The 22,412-nt window shown below is 39.0% G+C and overlaps 1 protein-coding gene across 2 annotated transcripts in view; it reads right to left on the bottom strand.

Annotated features, from left to right (window-relative positions):
* The window catches only part of LOC129728121 (villin-like protein quail), a 49,171-nt gene that overhangs the window by 2,368 nt on the left and 24,391 nt on the right, over positions 1–22,412 (bottom strand). For both annotated transcript variants that reach the window (XM_055686530.1, XM_055686529.1), the window contains exons 2-3: positions 298–507; positions 26–234 (exon numbers count right to left, since the gene is read on the bottom strand). In XM_055686530.1, coding sequence (XP_055542505.1) covers positions 26–234; positions 298–507 — 419 coding nt within the window. The remainder of the gene's footprint in view (positions 1–25; positions 235–297; positions 508–22,412) is intronic.

Genomic DNA, 22,412 nt, shown 5'->3' with positions numbered 1-22,412 from the left:
TGTGTCAGCAGAAAACTTTACTTACAGAATTCCCTCATCTTTAAAGTACGACAAAAAACGAATTCCTTCGTGACCTTGACTTTCCCGATACTGAGTGGTCTTATGGTCGAGGTGAAGATCGAGTTCGATTATTTTGTAGGCCGCTGATTTCGATCGATCGGAGGTTATGTTAGCACCCAGCCAAAAGTGAATATAACGCTCTACGACTGCTCCGGGGGTTTTGATCTCTCGACACTAGAAAACAGATAAAAATATTAGAACATATATTTGCTGTCAATATTCATCAAATAGACTCACGATGGTATTTTTTTCGGAAATCGTTCCGGCGAGCGATGCGGAATAAATGACGTATGTGTTCTCATCGTAGAATGTACCAAACTGTTCCTTGGGTAGGGCCTCTACGTGATCATTTTGGATGCGCCAAACGTGAAAGCCTATTGCCTTCGGGTTGATTTTCCGAAACGCGGTGTCGATCTTGATGTCCTCATATACCGGCCGTTTCTGGTCCTGTGATTTTTTGAAAAATGGAAATAAAATAAAATGAGATTATTTTGTTTTTTTTTTTTGTTTTTGTTTTTTAGGATAATAGAAGAGACAACATTGCTGCATGTTCAGCACTAATGAATAAATACCCAATTTGATATTGAATATTATTGATTTCAGTAGGCAATATTCGTATCCAGGTAACTTTATCAAAAGATCTCCTAGTTTTTCACCGCCAGGCTAAGTGAGTTATTTTATCAAATTGTTATTTTCTATTGCTCTCAGATCAAAAGTATTTAGTTTGTGAGGAAAATGTGTAAAAAGATGAAGTGTAACGATGCATTGATGGAATATGATTCACAATCTGTTTATAGATTTCAAGGCAGCGTACGATTTAGTTAAGCAATATGAGCGACATTGTTCAACCATTACAAAATTGTTCACATTTTTTCGGCTCCGAAGATGACATTGATATGATTGGCATTGACTGTAGGGTTGTGAAAAAGGCTTTCAGTCCTGCGTTGTAATGACGACGTGAGCTGCGATCAAACGACGAGTTGCCTTCTACGAACTACTTTGTCAGCTGAGATATTAGCGCAAAACTAGTGTGTATAACGCTGTATAACGTGTAAGAATGCTGATTCTTCCGGTGGTGTTTTAGAGGATTCTCATTCCGATTCATGTGGGCTGAACGAAATCCACTGACTCGCTGTTTCGATTTGTTATCACAGAACGGATTTTGGTCATTGATATGTTGTTGGATAGAGAAAAAAATACTCTAGTTTAGGGGTGTGCGAAACTGGCTTTTCTGGTGTCGAAACGAAACGAAACGAAATTAACCCTTAATTAGTCGAAACGAAATCAAGGTGGATTTCGAGTTCTCGAGACGAAACGAAATTGGTCTCTAAATTTCGTGAAATTACACGAAATTTCGAAAAATAAAATAAATGTTTCTGAAACATAGCATTACAACGATTTGAAACGTTGGAGCGTACGCTAACGAAGTACCCTTCAGCAGCTGATCACAAGGTGCTTACCTGGTCGACGAAGAGTAACGTAGGTATTCAGATATCGATAAACCGACAATGACGAGAAAATCAAAAATGTTACAAACTAAAATCTTGATGCATTCATTTATACAGATTATATTGCAGGTAATAGTAGCGCGATAGATACAAATCATATAAAAGTCAAACTCGAAATTTCTTTGTAAATAATAATTTAATAATCTTCTGAACTGAGTTTTTTGGTTTGAATGCAACTATGTTTAAAATAGTAGCCCTTCTTTCATAGCACTTTCATCATTCAAAATCAAAGTTTTGTCCTAGAGCTCGAACTGGAAAACATCGGAGATGGTAGGTAGGTTTTCAACCATTCCTGTGAGTTTTGGTGTCCCTAGCAAAGATAACTTTTCCAAAGAGTTTTTCCCTATGCAAACGTAAAAGCGACGAATCCGATAAGCAATTCCTCGGCGGCCTTCTGATGCATTTCTGCTTTCTCTAAAAGCAGCAAAATTTACAGGAATGGTTAAAAAGCTGTAAAACCTTTGGAGGGCAACCATTTTGAGCTTTAGGGCAACTTTTTTTCGCTTTTGTCGCCCAGTGTTATTGAATTTTTTCTAACACCGTTTAGTCAGACTGGACTAAGTGACATCTTTACCAATTCGAGGAAAACATAATTTAAGTTCATTCTGTGCCGAACACGCATCAGTACTGGACGTGTTTGGTGATCGGTCCGATAGAGTATAAAACAAAAGACGTGTGAACAAGTGTTGGCATTGTTTGCCTGGTCGAGTGAAATAAATCCGGGTTCAAGGTCGTTCCTTTGTGCAACTGTTTCGCATCGTGACTGCCAGCTGGTGCGTAAGCCGATTTGGCTGCTGGCTGGATTGTGCTACAGCAGTGGACGAGACACAAACGAGGAAAAAGAAGAAGCCATCAGTGTCAGCGAGTCGTATCGCTGTGTGGAGTGATCTCACACCTGGCTCGCTGCTGGTGGCTGTTTGGTGCTGCTGTATTGGTGCTGCTGGCTGTAACGGCTGCTACTTCGAACGATCGGACAACCAACCTTACTGGAAGGGAGAAATAAAAAGGTACGTGTTCTTGTCAGCGCTAGTGCGCTAAACATAGCGCGATGGATGTAGATCCCTCGCCTCCCGCGCCACCATCCCCGAACCCCTCTGACCCTGACCCTTCTGTTACCCCCTCCCCTGTTCATTCTTCAGTCCCCCCTCGCCCCAGGCTTTACCCAGACGGAGCCCAGGGCAGCTATACTGTTTATTTTCGGCCAAAGGCAGGACCGAAATCGAAAAAGTTGAACCTCTTGCAGATTTCTAAAGACCTGACGAAGGAGTACAAGGGCGTGACCGAAATTTCCAAGGTCCGGCCTAACAAGCTCCGTGTCGTGGTCGGTAACCTGAAAGAGGCCAACGATATAGCTTGCTCTGAGCTCTTCACACGCGAGTATCGCGTTTACATACCCGCACGAGACGTGGAGATCGACGGTGTCATAACCGATTCGAGTCTGTCCGTCGAGTGTATACTGCAAAGTGCCAAAGGGTGCTTTAAGAACAAAACGTGTCCCGAAGTAAAGGTGCTCGACTGCAAGCAATTGCGGTCAGCATCGATCATCGGTGGCAAAACAGTATACACTCCGTCAGACTCGTTTCGAGTTACGTTCGCCGGGTCTGCACTACCAAGCCACGTCTCGATCCACCGGGTTCGTCTCCCTGTGAGGCTCTACGTGCCCCGCGTCATGAACTGCCTGAATTGCAAGCAGTTAGGCCATACAGCCGCCTACTGCTGCAATAAGGCACGTTGTGGCAAGTGTGGGGAGTCTCATGCGGAAGATTCTTGCAGTGTTAACGCTGAAAAGTGTATTCACTGCGGAGAAAATCTGCATGAGCTCTCGACATGTGCGGTGTACATGCAGCGCAGGGATAAAATAAAACGGTCTCTCAAAGAGCGTTCAAAGCGTTCCTACGCTGACATGCTGAAGAAGACCGTTACCACTTCTCCCGTTACTTCGAACCCCTTCGATCTGTTGCCCTCTGAGGAAACCGATTCTGACGATTCACCAGCGGGAGCATCTTACGCCAATCCTGGGGAGTCTAGAAAGAGGAAAAGTGTTTCCTCTCCTAAACTTCCCAGAAAAGGTCCTAAGATTTCTCAAAGTGAAATGAAGGTTACAAACAAACCAAACAGTGCTGCGGAAAAACCGAAGCAAACTCCTCCTGGGCTGGCAAATTTAAAGTCCCAGAAGGAGTTCCCAGCACTGCCAGGAACATCTAAAACCCCAGTTGCTCCTTTTACACTCCCAGTTGATGAAACAAACTCTGGATTAGTGAAATTTTCTGACATTGTGGACTGGATTTTTGAAACTTTCAATGTACCCGATCCAATTAAAATTTTTCTTACAGCATTCCTCCCAACAGTTAGATCATTTTTGAAGCAGTTGACTGCCCAATGGCCTCTCCTTGCAGCGATTGTATCCTTCGATGCCTAATTCAACTGCGTATATGAAGGATTCTATCTCTGTCTTACAGTGGAATTGTAGAAGTATTTTACCAAAAATTGATTCGTTTAAAGTTTTGATAAATAAAAACAAATGCGATGCATTTTCCCTTTGTGAAACTTGGCTTACTTCAAATATTGATCTCAACTTCCATGATTTTAATATTATTCGCCTTGATCGAGACACCCCATATGGAGGAGTACTTTTAGGGATTAAAAAGTGCTATTCTTTCTATCGTATTAACCTCCCCTCGATTCCAGGCATCGAAGTTGTCGCATGTCAAATGACAATACAAGGTAAAGAGCTTTGTATTGCCTCAATATATATTCCCCCCAGAGCACAGGTTGGGCAACGGCTGCTCTTTGATTTAATAGAACTTCTTCCCTCGCCACGTTTGATTTTGGGAGACTTCAACTCTCATGGCGTGGCTTGGGGTTCCCCATACAATGATAACCGCTCCTCTTTAATCTATAACCTTTGCGATGACTTCGACATGACTATTTTAAACAACGGTGAAATGACACGTATCCCGAAACCTCCAGCGCGCCCAAGCGCTTTGGATCTATCCTTATGTTCGACGTCGCTACGGTTGGATTGCACATGGAAGGTAATCCTCGATCCTCACGGTAGCGACCATCTGCCTATTCTTATTTCAATTACTAACGGGTCAACTCGCATGCGACCAATTGACATTCCGTATGACCTCACACGAAATGTCGATTGGAAGTTATACGAGGAAATGATTTCAAAAGCGGTCGAGTCGATTCAACATCATTCACCACTTGAAGAATACAACCTCCTCGCGGGCTTGATTCTCGACGCCGCGTTGCAAGCCCAAACGAAGAAATATCCCGGCGTAACGATCAAAGAACGGCATCCCACTCCGTGGTGGGACCAAGAGTGCTCCGATGTCTACACGCAAAGATCCGACGCGTTTAAGGCCTACCAGACGGGAGGTATACCTGGCGACTATTTACGGTATTCGGAGCTTGATACCAAGCTTAAAAGCTTGGCTAAAGCAAAGAAACGTGGATATTGGCGTCGGTTCGTGAACGAGACGTCGAGGGAGACATCGATGAGCACTCTTTGGAACACAGCCCGAAGAATGCGGAATCGCGTAACGGTCAACGAAAGCGAGGAGTCTTCAAGTAGGTGGATATTTGATTTTGCCAGGAAAGTATGTCCGGACTCTGTTCCTGAGCAAAATATTGTTCGCGATGCGTCTCCGGGCCACGACGCGATAGAATCACCTTTTACGATGGCAGAACTTTCAGTTGCCCTCCTGTCCTGTAACAATAACGCGCCTGGATTAGATAGAATCAAATTCAACTTGTTGAAGAATCTACCCGGCAATGCCAAGAGGCGCTTGTTGAACTTGTTCAATAAGTTCCTGGAGCAAAACATTGTACCGCAGGTTTGGAGGCAAGTGAAGGTGATCGCCATCCAAAAACCAGGGAAACCAGCTTCTAATCACAACTCTTATAGGCCGATTGCAATGCTATCCTGTATCCGGAAATTGATGGAAAAAATGATACTCCGTCGTTTAGACCACTGGGTCGAATCAAATGGTCTACTATCAGAAACTCAATTTGGCTTCCGCCGTGCCAAAGGGACGAATGATTGTCTTGCGTTGCTTTCAACAGATATTCAGCTGGCGTATGCTCGTAAAGAACAAATGGCGTCTGCGTTCTTGGACATTAAGGGGGCTTTTGATTCCGTTTCTATTGACATTCTTTCGGGTAAACTTCACCGACAAGGATTTTCTCCAATTTTGAACAATTTTTTGCACAACTTGTTGTCCGAAAAGCACATGCATTTTACGCATGGCGATTTGGCAACTTTTCGCATTAGCTACATGGGTCTTCCCCAGGGCTCATGTTTAAGCCCCCTTCTTTACAACTTTTATGTAAATGACATCGACGAATGTCTGGCAAATTCATGCACGATAAGACAACTTGCAGACGACAGTGTAATCTCTGTTACAGGAGCCAAAGCTGCCGATTTGCAAGGACCATTGCAAGATACCTTGGACAATTTGTCTGCTTGGGCTTTACAGCTAGGTATCGAATTCTCTCCGGAGAAGACTGAGATAGTAGTTTTTTCTAGGAAGCATGAACCTGCTCAGCTTCAAACACAATTAATGGGTAAAACGATTTCTCAGGTTTTGGTACACAAATATCTTGGTGTCTGGTTCGACTCTAAAGGCACCTGGGGTTGTCACGTGAGGTATCTGATGAAAAAATGTCAACAAAGAGTGAATTTTCTTCGTACAATAACCGGACAATGGTGGGGAGCCCATCCAGGAGACCTTATAAGGCTTTACCAAACAACGATATTGTCTGTTATTGAATACGGGTGTTTCTGCTTCCGCTCCGCAGCAAACACACATTTGATCAAACTGGAGCGAATACAATATCGTTGTTTGCGTATCGCCTTAGGTTGCATGCAGTCGACCCATACGATGAGTTTGGAGGTTTTAGCTGGAGTACTACCATTGAAAAACCGCTTCTGGAGCCTGTCTTCTCGTATTCTAATCAAATGTGAGGTCTTGAACCGTCCCGTGATTGAAAATTTTGAAAGGTTAATCGAACTTAATTCTCAAACCCGTTTTATGACATTGTATTTCAATCACATGTCCCAAAATATTAACCCTTCTTCGAATATTCCAAATCGTGTCGACTTATCAAATACTTCTGATTCTACTGTGTTTTTCGATACATCCATGATAGAAGAAACTCGTGGAGTCCCGGATCATTTACGCGTGCAGCAGATCCCTAAAATTTTTTCCAATAAATATCGAAACATCAACTGCGACAATATGTACTACACTGACGGATCACTTCTTGATGGGTCCACTGGCTTCGGTATCTTCAATAACAATTTAACCGTCTCCCATAAGCTCGATAATCCTGCTTCTGTTTACGTCGCAGAATTAGCTGCAATTCAGTACACCCTAGGGATTATCGAAAAAATGCCCACGGACCATTATTTCATCTTTACGGACAGTCTCAGTTCCATTGAGGCTCTCCGATCGATGAAAGATGTTAAGCACTCTCCGTATTTCCTGGGGAAAATACGGGAACATCTGAGTGCTTTATCCGAAAAATCTACTCAGATTACCTTAGCGTGGGTCCCTTCTCACTGCTCGATACCGGGTAATGAGAAAGCGGACTCTTTGGCTAAGGTGGGCGCAACAAACGGTGATATTTATGAAAGACCAATTGCCTTTAATGAATTTTTCGCACTTGTACGTCAGAATACGATCATCAGTTGGCAAAATGCTTGGACCAGAGGGGAATTGGGAAGGTGGTTACATTCCATAATCCCCAAAGTATCGACGAACCCGTGGTTCAAGGGGTTGGATGTAGGTCGGGATTTCATTTGCGTGATGTCCCGGCTTATGTCCAATCACTATAGATTTGACGCGCTCCTCCGTCGTGTTGGGCTCGGGGAAAGTGGTATCTGTGCCTGTGGTGAAGGTTATCACGACATAGAGCATGTGGTTTGGTCATGCCCTGTACACCGTGACGCCAGGTCTAAATTAATAGCTTCCCTGCAGGCCGAGGGTAGACAGCCGGCTGTTCCTGTTCGTGATGTCTTGGCGAGCCGTGACCTATCCTACATGTCCCTTATATACGTTTTCCTGAAATCCATCCACGCCCCAGTCTAGTCCCGTTCCCCTCCGTCTACACCCAACAAAACGACAAGAACACGTTTGAACCTTAGGCACAAAACCAGCAACCAGACCCCGCACAACAGAACCAGGACCCAAGGACTACGAGCCTCTGTCCCAACTCACGACATCGTGGCTCAGCAGAACGAATCCATACATGCCATTCGACGATTATCAGACGACCATTGAACAACAAAACACTGATTGGAAATCCCATGCTAGTTTTAAGTTAGACTTAATTTCAGCTCGTAGTCGGCAGCGAGGATAAAAAATTTGCTTTAGTTTTTAAGTCATCAGATATAATTGGCGCCGTTAAACATTAAATTGTATTTGTGCCGTGTCAAATAAATGTTATGTGAAGAAAAAAAAAAAAATAATTTAAGTTAACTATTCTGTGAACTTTGAAGTTTTCAATATGTTTGCACATTTTTTAATATAACTTAAAATTACTTTTTAACTGAGCAGTTCCACAAAAAATGTCTCAGTTTCAATATTTTTTGTAATTTTCGATTTGGCTTAAACATTGCATAAACGTTTCTATAGGCTGAGAAGCTATTTAAAATGCTATTTTGGGAGGATTATTGTGATTATAAATGTTTTCACAGCCAAAAGTTTTTTGATCAATGTGACGTCTCTGGAAAAGTTTTAGATAGTAATTTTATTTTTCCGATAAAAAAAAATTCAAAAAATTCATTTTTTTAATGTAAAAGAAACATTAAAATTAATATAAAAAAGCTTAGTTTCAAAAATCTAATTTTTTTTGTATAAAAATTACCGAAGCAATGAAGAAATAAAAAACAAGTTATATTTTTTCAAAAAAAAAATTACAACAGGTTCTTTTTTATCAACAACTTTGCTAAAGGCACTATGCCAATCAAACAAACTGTTTCGATTATAAAAATATTTTAATTACCCACAGAGTGCCCAATTGGAGATTAAATTATTTTTTCAGCTAAATCGGTTTGTTTGACTGGCATAACTTGTGTCTCTGGTAAGGTTGTAGACAATAATTTTGTCCTAAAAAATATGCCCTGTGAATTTCTGCGACACAAAAAATGCATGCATTTGGGACCATTCCTAAACTACGTGGTCATATTTTGATCCCTTTTATACCCTCCTACTCCCCCGTGGTCTTTCGTGGTCTTTTGTATTGTGATCTTATTCTTAAAATATATGTACAATAAAGTATGAAAATTTTATAAAAAAAATTAAGGTTTAAGAAAACTGATTATTAGTAATTGCGCAAATTGGAAATAGAATTTTCAGTAATATCATTTTCTCAAAACCAAAATAACAAATAGATAATGGTTGTTTAATTTTTAATAATATTTCATTGTCTTCAACAAATATAATGATTTCCTTACCTGAAAGTAATTTAAAATACGCTATTCTGTTGAGTATATTCAAAATGATTTTTAATTTGTTGTTGAGTATCAAAATGAATAAAATTTGTTTAAGCAATTTGATCATCTGCGATAAAGTTTTCGCTTATAGTTATGGTAAATTGTATACTCATCTAGAAATCATCTAGAAAAATATTTAGTTGATAATAAGTGAAACCTTACTTTTGGTAATTTTCAGGTATCGGATTTGTAACTTAGTTTGTTTTAAATAAATTACAAAGTTTTTGAATGTCGAACAAAATATAAACATTTTTCTTTCTTCCTTCAGTTCACGAACATCCAGGTCTTATATATTGTTTTTAAGACCAAAACGTTGATTTTTTTTTACCGGTCGTTGAGTATTGAAATATACTTCCAGGATAAATGTCATAAATCCCGACGCATTGCAGAATAGAACTATTATTCTAAAGAAGTAAATGCCATATAAGGCAAAGCCTGTTTAAAAAAAAAAAAAAATTATTCGTTCGGATAAATTTGAAATATGTTTCAAAAATTTGATTACAGTTAATTGCTGACAACTCTCAAACTTTCCGTGACACTTATTAATTATCAAGTCGTGTCAATAAATTTAAGTAAAAAATTGCGAAAGCTTCGTCTTGACTTAGTGGCAATAATAAATTCTAAGTCAGAAAAAAGACTACACCTCCCGCGTGATTTTTCGTGGTCTTCTGAAAACCCCCCCCCCCCTCCTCCGTTTCCCTATATATGACTACGTGGTTTGGGAACGGCCCCTTTGAAACAAACCAAAATTTATTTTTCTTTCAACCAATCAACAGTTAGAATGGAATGTTGTAATGCAACAAACAAATAGTTTTCTTTTTACTCAATTAAGTTATTCGTAATCGTCCTCGTTCTTTTATTTATCGTTCTTTCTAACCTTTCTTTTCTTCTTCCTTGTATATTCGTCAAGTGCAAAGTCAGAATCACTTTTATGCTCTAATCTGAACTTGTTTTTGACATTGTAAAATTTTGTGTCCACTAAAACATGAGTAACCTTGCTCAGTTATGTGTTCAACGAAGGCGAACCATGTACTTTTTATTCATTCATTGATAAAGTATACTTTATTGTTAAAACGTTTAAAATATTTTTGATAAGGTACCTGGCAATTTTGAAACCTATGCTGCCTTTGAAGTCAAAGTGTTTTGAAACAATACCAAACATTCAGGCAATCACAACTTTTTCTGCTTGACACATCGATTTCAGGAAATTTCGAGTTTTGCGAAATTATACGAAATCATTCGAAATCTCGCATAGTCTTACTCTAGTTCATGTAATCATTTATTGAAACATTTTTTCATTGTAAAGTGATTAAAATTCATAGCCAAAGAAGAAGCTAAGAAGCGCTATCGGTGTTGTCACAATAGTCACATCCGGTAAGTCTGTAAATTTTTTAGTTATTGTGAATTTCTATTTGAATATAACACGGAATGATTCTCATTGACTTAGTATTCCCAGCAGTATATTTTTTTATCTCATTTGTCGAACAATTTTGACGTGGGACTACGTCTTTGTTTTCTATAGTGGGGTACATTATGTAAAATTGGAAATTAAATTGACTCCATCAGACGTACGTACTGAAATCTGAACCTTAGCTCTCTTTACGATTCGTCTTCTTGTCACCTTTGGTAATGTTTTTTTGTGCTTTCAACGATATACTTGTTGACGGTAAACAGTTAACGAAAAACGAACGTCCTTTTGCGTATAACGTTCATCCGTATATCTAAAAACAATGTGCAGCGCAGCTCGTCCTCCTTCTCAAACTTCCTCGTTCTACCACCTACGCTGCGCCGCCTACTTGCTGCGTTAGTCCTCTCCGTAGGTATTTAATGTCGAATTTGTTTTCGTGACGATGCTACACCGTCACGAACTATATTTTGCAGCTCGAAAACGAACAGCCACGAAATTACACTCAGTTGTCATGTACGGCATTTGACTGTGTTTTCAAAGTAAACCCTGTTTCTTACGGGTGTATCCCGGAACAGAACAAATGTTGGTTTGGTGAAGTCCGGAAAGTAAAAAAAATCATCTTCAGGCCAAAAGTGTAATCCTCGTGTATTCCCCAAAAACGAATTCGACATAAGATGTTCATGGTCGCATCGGAGGATCGTCTCGTGCTGGGCTTCAATTCGTGGTAGGTCGAGTTCATCGTCTGCTGCATAAAGGATTTTATGCACGTTGGCGCTGAAGTCACTGTCAATCTGGCACAATGTCTTGTAGGCACAAATCCGTGTCGTTATAAGCCATGGCATTTTAGCTGACCTAGCTGATAGATATGCTATAGATAATAATAATAACAATTATCTGCAGTTAGCAATCCGCGGAATTGAACGAGTTTTTATGTGGTATCATTATCGCTCAGGGAGATGTTCTACCGAACATCCAAGCTGTTCTGCTTCCGATGAAAATGGGAATAAAGGCATAATTCGATAATTTTCCAGGTTTGTAAAAACAAAACTTAACCGTCCTTTTGAGAACGACCATATATTTTCAATTGAAGCAGTCAAACGAGATTTAGACATTTTAGAAGGGTTTTTCGTCGTTATATTTTCAACCTACAAAAATCTTTTTTAACGCGGTTAATTATCAATAATTACATACTAATTTCACTGGTCGACAAAATGAAAAAAAGGGGCAATCCAAAAGCTCAAACTGGAAAAAATGGAAGATTATAGCTATTCAACCAATCCTTACTGGGAAAAAATGAACCCAAATACCCACTAAATAGACGCCGCTGGGCTGGCAACCTTAAATATAGCATTTCTTATGTAAAATTGGTCAATAAATTGATTGGTGATAGTTTCATCCTGTGCAGGGCACGGGAAAAGGTCTATATTTCCGAAAATACGCAAGAATAGGGTGTAAATAAGCAAAATAGACCATTTTCCGTGCCCTGCACAAAATAAAACCATCATCAATCGATTTATTGACCAATTTTACATAAGAAATGCTATATTTCAGTTTTTTAGTCCAGTGGCGATTATTTTGTGGAAATGTGGGTTCCAGTTATTACAATTCAATTTTTTATTGTTTTAGGCCTGTTTATGAGTTCGAATCATTGAATCATGTTTCAAATCTTTTCTTCTATATGACAAAAAAATCCAAAACAAATAAATCACCGCTTTTTTTACTTTCCTTCGCATTTTTCCTTATTTTCCGGGATCACGGGATTTCCCGGAATATGACATTTTCATTTCTCGAATCCCGGGAAGCTGAAAACCCCCGGGAAATGGACGCTCTACTCGCGAGCACGACCAGCCGAAGACAATTGTTTCAAGATGCATTACGATGATTGCGGAGATAGAAAAAATACTTCGAATAATGTATCGGACTAATTCGACAGCGGTTTGCAAAAATATATGTATCAAAATTCCTCTGTGATTCTTTCACCACTCATTCGGCTGGTTTTGCATTAAACTGCTGTAAAAAACTTACCAAAGCAGTTCGATACCCTACACGTTCCAGTATGCGATACTTTATAAAATTTTCACGCCACTCTCGGCTGTCGGTGTACGAAACTAGAGATACTCAGAGAGAGATGAGCGATGAAAAAAATCGCCAATTCGGCAACCGGGTTTCACATGTCGATGGTGCCAGATCTCTTCTCAAAGCACAATGTTGACTAACTCTTTGAATCGACTCGTACAATCGGTGTTGACGATGAAAGTTCTGGGAAATAATAAAGTGCATTGCAAAAACCACGAATTTGTTACATTCGATGTTTATGTTTAATTTTATACACTTTGACCACAATTGAATAGTTTTTTCTTAACCATACAGAAGGTTTGTGAACCTCCAGTTGAAAATCATTGTGATCAGGCCTGGATTTGAGGGTGGCAAAGGGTCCAAATGCCCCGGGCCTTCCGACACGAGTCTTGGGCGAGACGTGAAACAGAGTTTGCCTTTTTTTGCTCGTCACCTCTCAGCGAAGCGACAAATTAAAAATTTCCTCGCCTCTAATTTTTTTAAGAAAAGAGGACCCCGTGAAAATATCTTATTGTACCTGATTGCAATACCTCTCAATGAGTTGTTACCTTTCTTGTTCGATTGGCTCATAACATTCTCTCCATGTATCTCTTCATCTGAGTATTACTACACGACACAAAACCGGGTAGATGAAGAAGACTTTTTCGTTTTCGGGCACATTTTTTCAAGCACTCATAGTTCTACGGGTACTCCTACTCGCAAGTAGAAACTTGCATACTCTTTCACAGTCGCTGAGTAGCAAGACAAAAGAGTTTTTGCGTGCCGGTTTACGTTAGCTGCTGCTCCGGCGAGTGCGTGAAGAATAAAGAGTATCACAAAAGCGTGTGTGCAAAAGTCTTGAGAGGCATAACATACGACTCGTTCTCAAACAGAAATCCGAGCTTAAGGTGCTGCGTTCATTATTTGGCGGTAAATTGTAATTTGGCTCAGATTTATGAATCATGAGTTAAATTTTATCCCGCTCCGAGGTGTTTGTATTTTTTTTATCTCTTTGAATTTGTAAAAAAGTTTGTATATTTTCAGCTTCTTTAGAAGCTTTCAGCCATATTGAACTAACTGTTGAATCCTTGTTGTTTTTGTTCTCTCATTTGATTTTTCTTTGAGGTGAAACCTCATTGAATCCAAAAATGGCCGACTTCGAGTCACTACTTCGAATTTTCGAAAGCACAAGACTCGGAAATAGTTAATGCGTTACCTGTGAAATTGCTATTTTATGTTTGCTGTGGTGAAGCAAACATAAAATAGAACTTTCATGGGGAACGCAATGAGTATTTTCAAGTCTTGTGCTTTTGAAAATTCAAAGTGGTGACTCGAAGTCGGTCATTTTTGGATTCAATGAGGTTTCACCTTAAGCGAATTACAACTCTATTGAAAATAATTTTTTGATTTGGCCTTTTCATGGTTCATTTTTTCGGTTTCTTCTGAACTATAAAGGCGTTTGCAGTTATTTAGATTTCTTTGCTGGTTTGAAGAGAATTTCTTGATTTTTTTTGCAACAACCAATATTATATCAACATTTCAACTCTTTTATTAGCAAAAATTTCCAGCAGCATTTGAAATTACATTTATTTCGAGTCTGTTTCAATTTCAGAACTATTTTGCTGTAAATAAAACTTAGAATTAATTTCTGCTTGTTCCCTCTCTAGGCTGCTTTTTTGGTCTAGGTTATTTTGGACTAAATCTGAAACTAATACACTGGTCGTCAAAAGCTACAAAATGCAGCCTCAAAATAGTTACCCTAGAAAGGTTATAGCTTTTAACCATTCCTGTGCCTCTAACGAATGTCATAGTGTCGCATATTAATTGCTCGCCGGGGCGTCGCTTCAACGTTATTTTTACGAGCAAACTCGTTTAAGTCGCTGAAAAAATGCTAGGGGCACCAAAACTTTATTTTTTTCCAATTTGAACTTTAGGGCCACACCTGTGTTGACCAGTGTTATAGTTAATTCTTTGCTTTGTTAATATTTTTATGTTTAATCACTAAATAAACTACAGAAAGAAACATTTTTCTCTTCATAAAAATATGTCCACGTGGACGAGGAGGGGGAAAAGGGGTTTTGTCGATGTCCACGCTTGTCCACGAGGGGCGACAAAGGGGTCTAAAATGATTTTTTTGTCCACGTGTAATGTGGACAGAAAAACTATCAGCGATCCCCAGCTGAAATGGAAAATATGCAATCCCTAAATCGATTTAATTGGATCGATTCTGTGCAGCTGTTAAAAGTAATTCCCCACCTTGACCGGAGATTGTAGTTACGTCATTACCAAATAACGAGAAAATATGGTCACAAATTACTACTCTGTGATATATAAGCAACTAATTTAAAAGCCGACGGAAAGACGAAACACATCACGCAGTACTGGAAACTAGGTGAGTTTGTGCGTACAAAACTGCTATAGGAATGAGTCGAACATATTCGTGTGTTCCAGGAGAAACAATCAAGAGATATAATTTTAGGTTCAGAAACATAATGTATGACATGAAAGACAGCTTCCTTAGATAGAGACCAATGTAAAACCGAAACTGTGTTTAGGTTTCGAAACATGATTGCTAGGTTCATGAGCAAGCCGGATGAAAGCTAAAGTCAAATCTGTAGTTCGCTGTTATAGCAAACGAGTTAGGTGACAGTAAAATCAACAACGAGAAAGATAAACAAAGAGTTGGAAAGACCTCCTAGCAAGACAGCGCTAGACATTTTGCAAGGCTGTAACTGTCCAGCTGTTGGGGTTGGGAGATAATTAATTAAGCTTGTCCGGCTACATGTGAGTTTTGCATTACGATTATTTTTCAACATCAGTGAACTATCGTTGAAGCTCGAGTTGAATAAACTTTCAATGCTGTACTTTTTTTCCGGTACATGCAGCTCTGGTGATAACGCGTGAAAGTACCAGCATACGGCAATGCATTTTTCTCGCTCGATTAGTGTGGGCGCGAGAAAACACAAAACCTAATTTGCATACATAGCAAGCAAAAAAAAAAATCATTCCATCCAACCTGTGCATGTAGTTCACTACGACGGTTCCGCAGAAGGAAAACTTCAAATCCAAGGTATTTTCCACTGAAGCAGCAACAATGGTTTGAAACGTTATTTTCATGCTTTCATGCTCTCCCTGCTTCTTCACGGGCCGATCTTAGTGCACGGGTACTCACGTCACAGGTAAACAGAGACCCTCGTGCCGGATGATGAATGAGTGCATTTACCGGCTGTGCAGCTAGTTTAAGCTTACAGTGCACATTTGTGACGCGTTGGAAAATGGTTCGGCGTTCAGGTGCAACTGGAAACGACCGCAGGCCATGCTGTGAAAACTTACACCGTGTGTAATAATAAGGAGATTGAGGCCGTTTCTTATGAGATCAGTGTCGGCTGTCATGTGGTAAACAATTTATGCTTCATTATGTTGAATTTAACAGCACAGTTTCTAGTTCAGATGACATATTTATCGTGAGATTAAAGTGAAGGAGCAGAAAACATTAATCACTTCTATATTACGTTTAGTTTTAAAGTATCCTGTTATTTCAATTGAAGCAAAAATATTGCTCGCAGGTTCGAAAGATGTATCTCGAAAGTTAATACAATTATGAAAGCGGGCAATGTATGTAGTTTCGCGGGAATGCGAAGATGAACGGGAAAAGAAGGTGTGACTAGAATTAGAAAAATTTTTCCCTCGTCCAGAGGGAAATTTTTTTCTAATTCTAGTCACACCTTCTATTCCCGTTCATCTTCGCATTCCCGCGAAACTACATACATTGCCCGCTTTACTAAACTTAAAATGTAAGTCAATATGACAAAAAATGAAATTAGTTCGTAAAGTAATACAATTATGACTCCCAGAAAATAATTAGAAACCATCACAGAAATTTCCCCTATGATAGATTGCCGAAGATTGGCACACGTCCGACGTGAAATAAATAAATGATCCTCGACGTTTTCCCTCCCAACCAGGTGCTCCCGATGTGCATTATTCAATGTTTAATCGGTATAAAACTTATTTACGATACTATTTACGGCAGGGGCCTGTTCCGCTTCAAAAACCAGATTTTTTAAATTAAACCTAACACGCATCTGCGCCCGTTTGATTGCTGGTAGCCTTAATACGCTCGATGTCGACTGGGCTGGGAGCCGGTTTCGAACGAAAGTGAAACGGACCGTAATTTTTGCAACCAGTTGCAACTGCTGCAGTTCGCAAATACCACGTTGGATTTCCGGTTGGTTATTTATGACTGTCTTAGATTACGGGAGGCTTCGGGGCTTTTTTGATATAAGTACTCTTTGTAAGAACCCTAGAATTAATGAAGATATAACTTGAGATAGTGGTTTTTCTCTTCCGCTGGCAATAAGGTAAATTTAACGACCCAGTAGAGCTATGCATTGCTGGGAGCAGCACAGGAACGCTCATTAGCGTTTATTTTCTCAATGTCTATTTGTGTGATTGTGCCCACAGACGTGTTATGGCATTAAAGTTACTTTAATAGCGGTCAACGTAAAAACTCAGGTTGTATGACAACAGGAAAGAAACTAAGATTTAGATTAAAACAACACAAGCTCTGCTTGATGTTTAGATTTGGCATACGTAGAACTGTAGTTTTTCTAAACTTTAGTTTAGGTGAACAAAAAAGTCATGATTTGCATATCGTTTCCTGGCATTTCTTTATTATGCAACTTAGTTCATAAATTTTCAAATAGAGGTTTTACGCCAAAAATTTGATGTGGGACTACGAATTGTTTTTTTTTCATACTGAGGGACATTTTGTAAAAGTGGAAATAAAAAGGTACATTCGACAACCGCAATCGGGGTAACTAAACTGTATACCATATAGTATTTATTTGTCCAAACGATGTTTTTCAGTTTTTAATTATTGAAAATAAATTGAAAAAGTACTGGAAAACGAATATTTTCCCTCACCGCATCGAACACAAATGTTGTGTACCTCTTTTATACTTAAATATTCGCCATTCCAGAGATTGCCAGTGATGCGTTTTTGAGTTATATAAAGGTGAGGAAATAGCGTCAAAAAAGGAATCGTATTTTTCGATTCGATTTGCTGTCTTATGCTGACATATTTCTAGCATATTTCTCATTGGATTTAGTCTTTCATTTTGTGGTGAACAGGTTTATCATTTCTTTTCAAAGAATCACTAACGTGTAGGAGAATATCTTTTGCTGCAAACTGCCCTCACACTGGTGGATAAAGCGACGCACTTGCTTGAAGAGAGCAGCGGACCGTGGTTGAATTTGAAATGGTTTTCCAGGGAGATAATAAACTGTGAGCTTTCTCACGCGAAAGGCCATTACGATTATTAGCTACACAACAGAGCTGCAGTGCTTATACTGTGTGTCTCTTAAGCATATATCAAATAAGGGGAGCATCTAGGTAGGAAAATAGATTGTTTACTTTATATCTCGAAACTGAAAAAAATACGGCCGCCCGTCACGCATGTTTGCTCTTCGAATGCTATCGAATTTATCTCAGCAATGCGTACCGCGGTGTACTTCTATGTATTCTCTCTAGAATGATTCACCACTCGTGATTTGATCAAATGTAGTGTAAGGTATCTTTGCAATGTATCAAATGTAGTGTAAGTGTGTTATTTTTTCTGCGAGCGGCAGAAACACAACACAAAGCAAAATAAACACGTTTGGTGCGAAAAATTGCAACACGCAGCGATAAATTTTGGTGCCCCTAGCAAGATACCTTTTTCAGAGACTTAAATAAGTTAATATTACTGCATTACTACAACTGCACAGTACAGTGTCTTTCAAGTAATGCGGGTTAGAAAAGTCCTTAGCAACCTTGAATAAAAGCCCAACTGTCTTGTTGCTTTAGATATCAACCCTAAGCGGTGCAAATCAAATGTTATTTTTGAGTCCAACAGGATCCCTAAGTCAGTCACTACGGTTACTCTAGTGAGCGTAATGCCGTCAATATGATAATCATTCATTATTGGTTGTGATTTACCGAACGAGATGACTTGACATTTTTTCACGCTAACAATCAATTTGTTTCTATGGCACCAATTAACAAACAACCTTAGACAGGTTTGTAAACGGCAACAATCCTCTTGCGTTTGTATAACAGCATATAATTTTAAATCGTCAGCATACACCAGTGCAAAACAACCTCTATTTAAAATCGAATAGTAGCGGTCCAAGATTGCTACCTTGTTGGAATTATGTGTCACATACATACCCAGTGCAATAGAATAAGCACGTGTGCAGCCGGATTTAAAATCTAGAGCAGGACAAAATATCTGGCTAAATATTTTTTATTGTCTGCCGTATTGCAAAATATATAACAAGTCCCTGCAGTGTAGACGAGACGACCCATTGAAAAACGAAAATAAAGTTCAGCAATGCTAGGAAAATTTTAAATAGGGAACAAAAAACACTGTCCATTGCTCAAAAACGGTACAAGACATCGACTTATTTGCAATTACGTTTTCCGTCTTACGTCTAAAGTAATTATGCATCCGTTTCCCAAAAAAATCACATTTTTGGTGAAAATACAGTGGAATTTCGATTTTATCACGGTCAAAAAGACACTTTTCAGTAAATCTAGCAACACTTTGGACTCGAGGAAATAATGGAGGTTAGTATTTTTTGTTGCATAGCAGTGAAATCTAACGAAAAACTCTAATTTTTATAATTTCACCAAGTCTACAGTTTCGTTGAATTCAAGGTAGGGCAAAATCTCTAGAGTGACCTTAAACATTTTAAAATGCAAAATTTTAGAACGTCTTTTCAGCAGCGTTTCTATAGATCATTGCATAACGAGGTCACAAAAAAGAAAGAAGATTAGAGTTTAGGAAGGATTGTCTACATGGGCTTGTAAAATTTTCGGATAAGATTTTTTCAGTATAGAATTTTTTACTATCTGGTGATTCCTTTGTATTCATAATTTTTCATTTCATTCCATTTATCATATTCATAAAATCTGTTTTCATTTTAAAATGCAAACATTTTAGAACGGTTTTATACGATATCTTTTCAACTCAATTTAGTCTTTTTAGGCGTTTTCCTATGAATGCGAAACAAAACCCCCGCGCTGAAAGGACCTGAGTGTATTTAAACCACGATAGACATAACCAAAACATGGGTGACATTGTGCAGCTTGATTCGAACGATTTTTGCTATTTCCGAGCACGTCACACACTGCCAGTATTGCTTCGAGTTAAAAAGGAGCTGTCATTGTGTTGTCAATATCACCCCAGGTTGTGTTTTGGAGCTGCGATGCTGCATTTAATTTTACGCATTATGGTAGACGCATTTGGTGGACGCATAGCTAATTTGTAAGACTGGAAGAAAACCGTTGGAAACTGACTAAATTTCAAGTATTCAGGAATAGATAAGTTTTGTGACGCTCTCGATGTGTCCTTTTGACGTTGACTAACGTCTATATCGAAGTTAGGCGCCTGAATTTGAAAATCTAGTAATTCAACCAGGGAAAAGTGGTCAGGTTTTGAGCGCTTATTTTTCAGTCATTTATAATCAGATTTTCGAGGTTTGGGCATCAATCGATCAGAAATTCTTTTTCGGTTAAATTTATGTAACAAAAACAAACTATTTTCTGAGATACACTATTGAAAAATTGGTAATTAATATCGATTGTCTAAATCATACCGCGCAGCCAATCACTACCTCTCTTCCCAAGCACAGTCGACACTAACGGGTACAATCGATCTGACTTTGTTGTTATTGTTGTTGTCACTTTCTGTTTCCGATGCTTATTTGCGTTACTTGTCATTCCATTTTCTACTCAGCCCCTCCTTCTTTTTAACTAACTGACGAAGCCTTGATATAAAAGGTACCGTTCGAACATTTCACCCCATCAGTTTTATTAGTAAACCGTACCGATTACATACGGACGCTAGGTGTTAGCAGCTGAAAGGAGGAAAGACAAAATAGTACCGGTCATCTAGTGCCGGTTTCACCCGTATTGCTGGTGGCTGTTAGCAGTACATGGCTACTGCAAAATACTAATATGGTTGGAATTCTGGACGGACTAACCAGAAAACAAGAATATAATCGGCAATTGGCACCTTTTGGTGCCTCGACATTTTGTAATAGAAGGGGCTAATTGCATTTTATGTTTTACAAAATGCTGCTGCTAGCGGAAAAAAACCTTACAAATGTGCATGTTTTTGTTGGTGTTAATTTTACGACAGCGGCCGGCGCAGCTTTCAAGGAAAATTTACTTTCCTTGTCATTTCATTCTATACTTAGCCACTCCTTATTTCTAACTAACTGACGAAGGCTTGATATAAAAGGTACCGTTCGAACATTTTACCCTATCAGTTTTATTACTAAACCGTACCGATTACATACGGACGATAGGTGTTAGCAGCTGAAAGAAGGAAAGACCAAAGAGTACCGGTAATCTCGTGCCAGGTTTCACCCGTAATGCTGATGGCTGTTAGTAGTACATGGCTACTGCAAAATACTAAAATGGCTGGATGGACTAACCAGTAAACAAGAATAATCGGCAACTAGCCCCTTTTGGTGCTTCGAAATTTTGTAATAGGAGCGTTGCGATTCCCTCTACTATTTGTTTAAATGGAATATAAGGATACGGTAGTCAACGTCATGCGGTCGTGTCTCGAATACCACCCTCCTACTATTTTTTTATTTTGTGCTCCTAAATATGTTGCCGTAAGACGTTATTCTACGTCAAAACATAAAACTCTTCTATCTCATTCATCAGTTCACGTATTCTGATGATAGCGTATGCTTCAGTGGCCTTATGTGGGTCAAATTAAGGCTCTTTCATCGAAAACCACAAATTAATATAACTTAGATGTTTTTTTCGTTTCATGATAGCGTCACGGAAATTGTTCAATTTCAAATGCTTATAACTCAGGCAGTTATCAACGGATATCCATCATTTTTACAGTGATCGCTTGGAAAATTACTGAAGCGTTCACTGAAATGCAGAAAATTGTGATTTTATGATGCAAACTATTGTAATACCGAAAACCGTAGAGCCTTGTTTTGAACACAGATTTCGATCTACCAAAACTGAAAACAAGTGCAAAAACCATCGGTTTGGCTATTTATTGAATCGATTAGAAACAAACCTTAGACGCCATTTTAAACGGTGACTTTCGGCTTATGCAAAACAGTCTTATATGGCCGCATAGCACCCAATATGAGTACTTCCGGAATCAGTATGATGGCCAGAAACCTGAAATCATTTACAGACACAATTTCCCAGAAAACAGTATAAAATGAACAAATACCACCTAATGTAATTATTTCCGGAATCGAGATGAAGTCCAGAAGCAGGAAATTAATTCCAGGCGTCATTTTAAAATCCAAGATGCTGATTTCCGATTTCTGGAAAGCCACCAAAAATCGCCTTCAGATGCTATTTTGTCATTCAAGATAGTGACTTCTGGTTTTTAGAACACAGCCTAAGATGGTCGAATACCATCTAATATGAGTTTCTCCGGAGCCGGCGTGGTATGCAAAAGCCGTAAATCAACCCAATGACATTTTAAATCTTTTCAAGGCCATCACAGTATTACTTGAGAGTTTCTTCACAAGATCAACCCGCAAGGAAGCAGCCAAGAACTGACATAAAAAAGGCCGTTGTAATTCTACGTTAACTATGCAGTTGTGTGTGATACAAAACCTCTTCAACTTTTTAAATTTCAATCAGTTTTGAACATCTGTCTCTATTTTCAAGTTACACTTAAGGATAAAATATTAAGAATTGAAACATTCACCTTTTTTCAATAGCTAATTGATCTGCGAAGTTTAACGATCTATTCGTCCGATCCTGCGATTTTTTTTTACTTTTTAGTTCAAATATTTCGTGTATTTGAATAGAAGGGTATCTCTATGTTGCTCCATTAAC

The sequence above is a fragment of the Wyeomyia smithii genome, chromosome 3, assembly GCF_029784165.1.
Source record: "Wyeomyia smithii strain HCP4-BCI-WySm-NY-G18 chromosome 3, ASM2978416v1, whole genome shotgun sequence".
Classification (NCBI taxonomy): Eukaryota; Metazoa; Arthropoda; class Insecta; order Diptera; family Culicidae; genus Wyeomyia; species Wyeomyia smithii.
The sequence above is the reverse complement of the archived record's forward strand: the minus strand, read 5'-3'. Positions and strand labels throughout refer to the sequence as shown.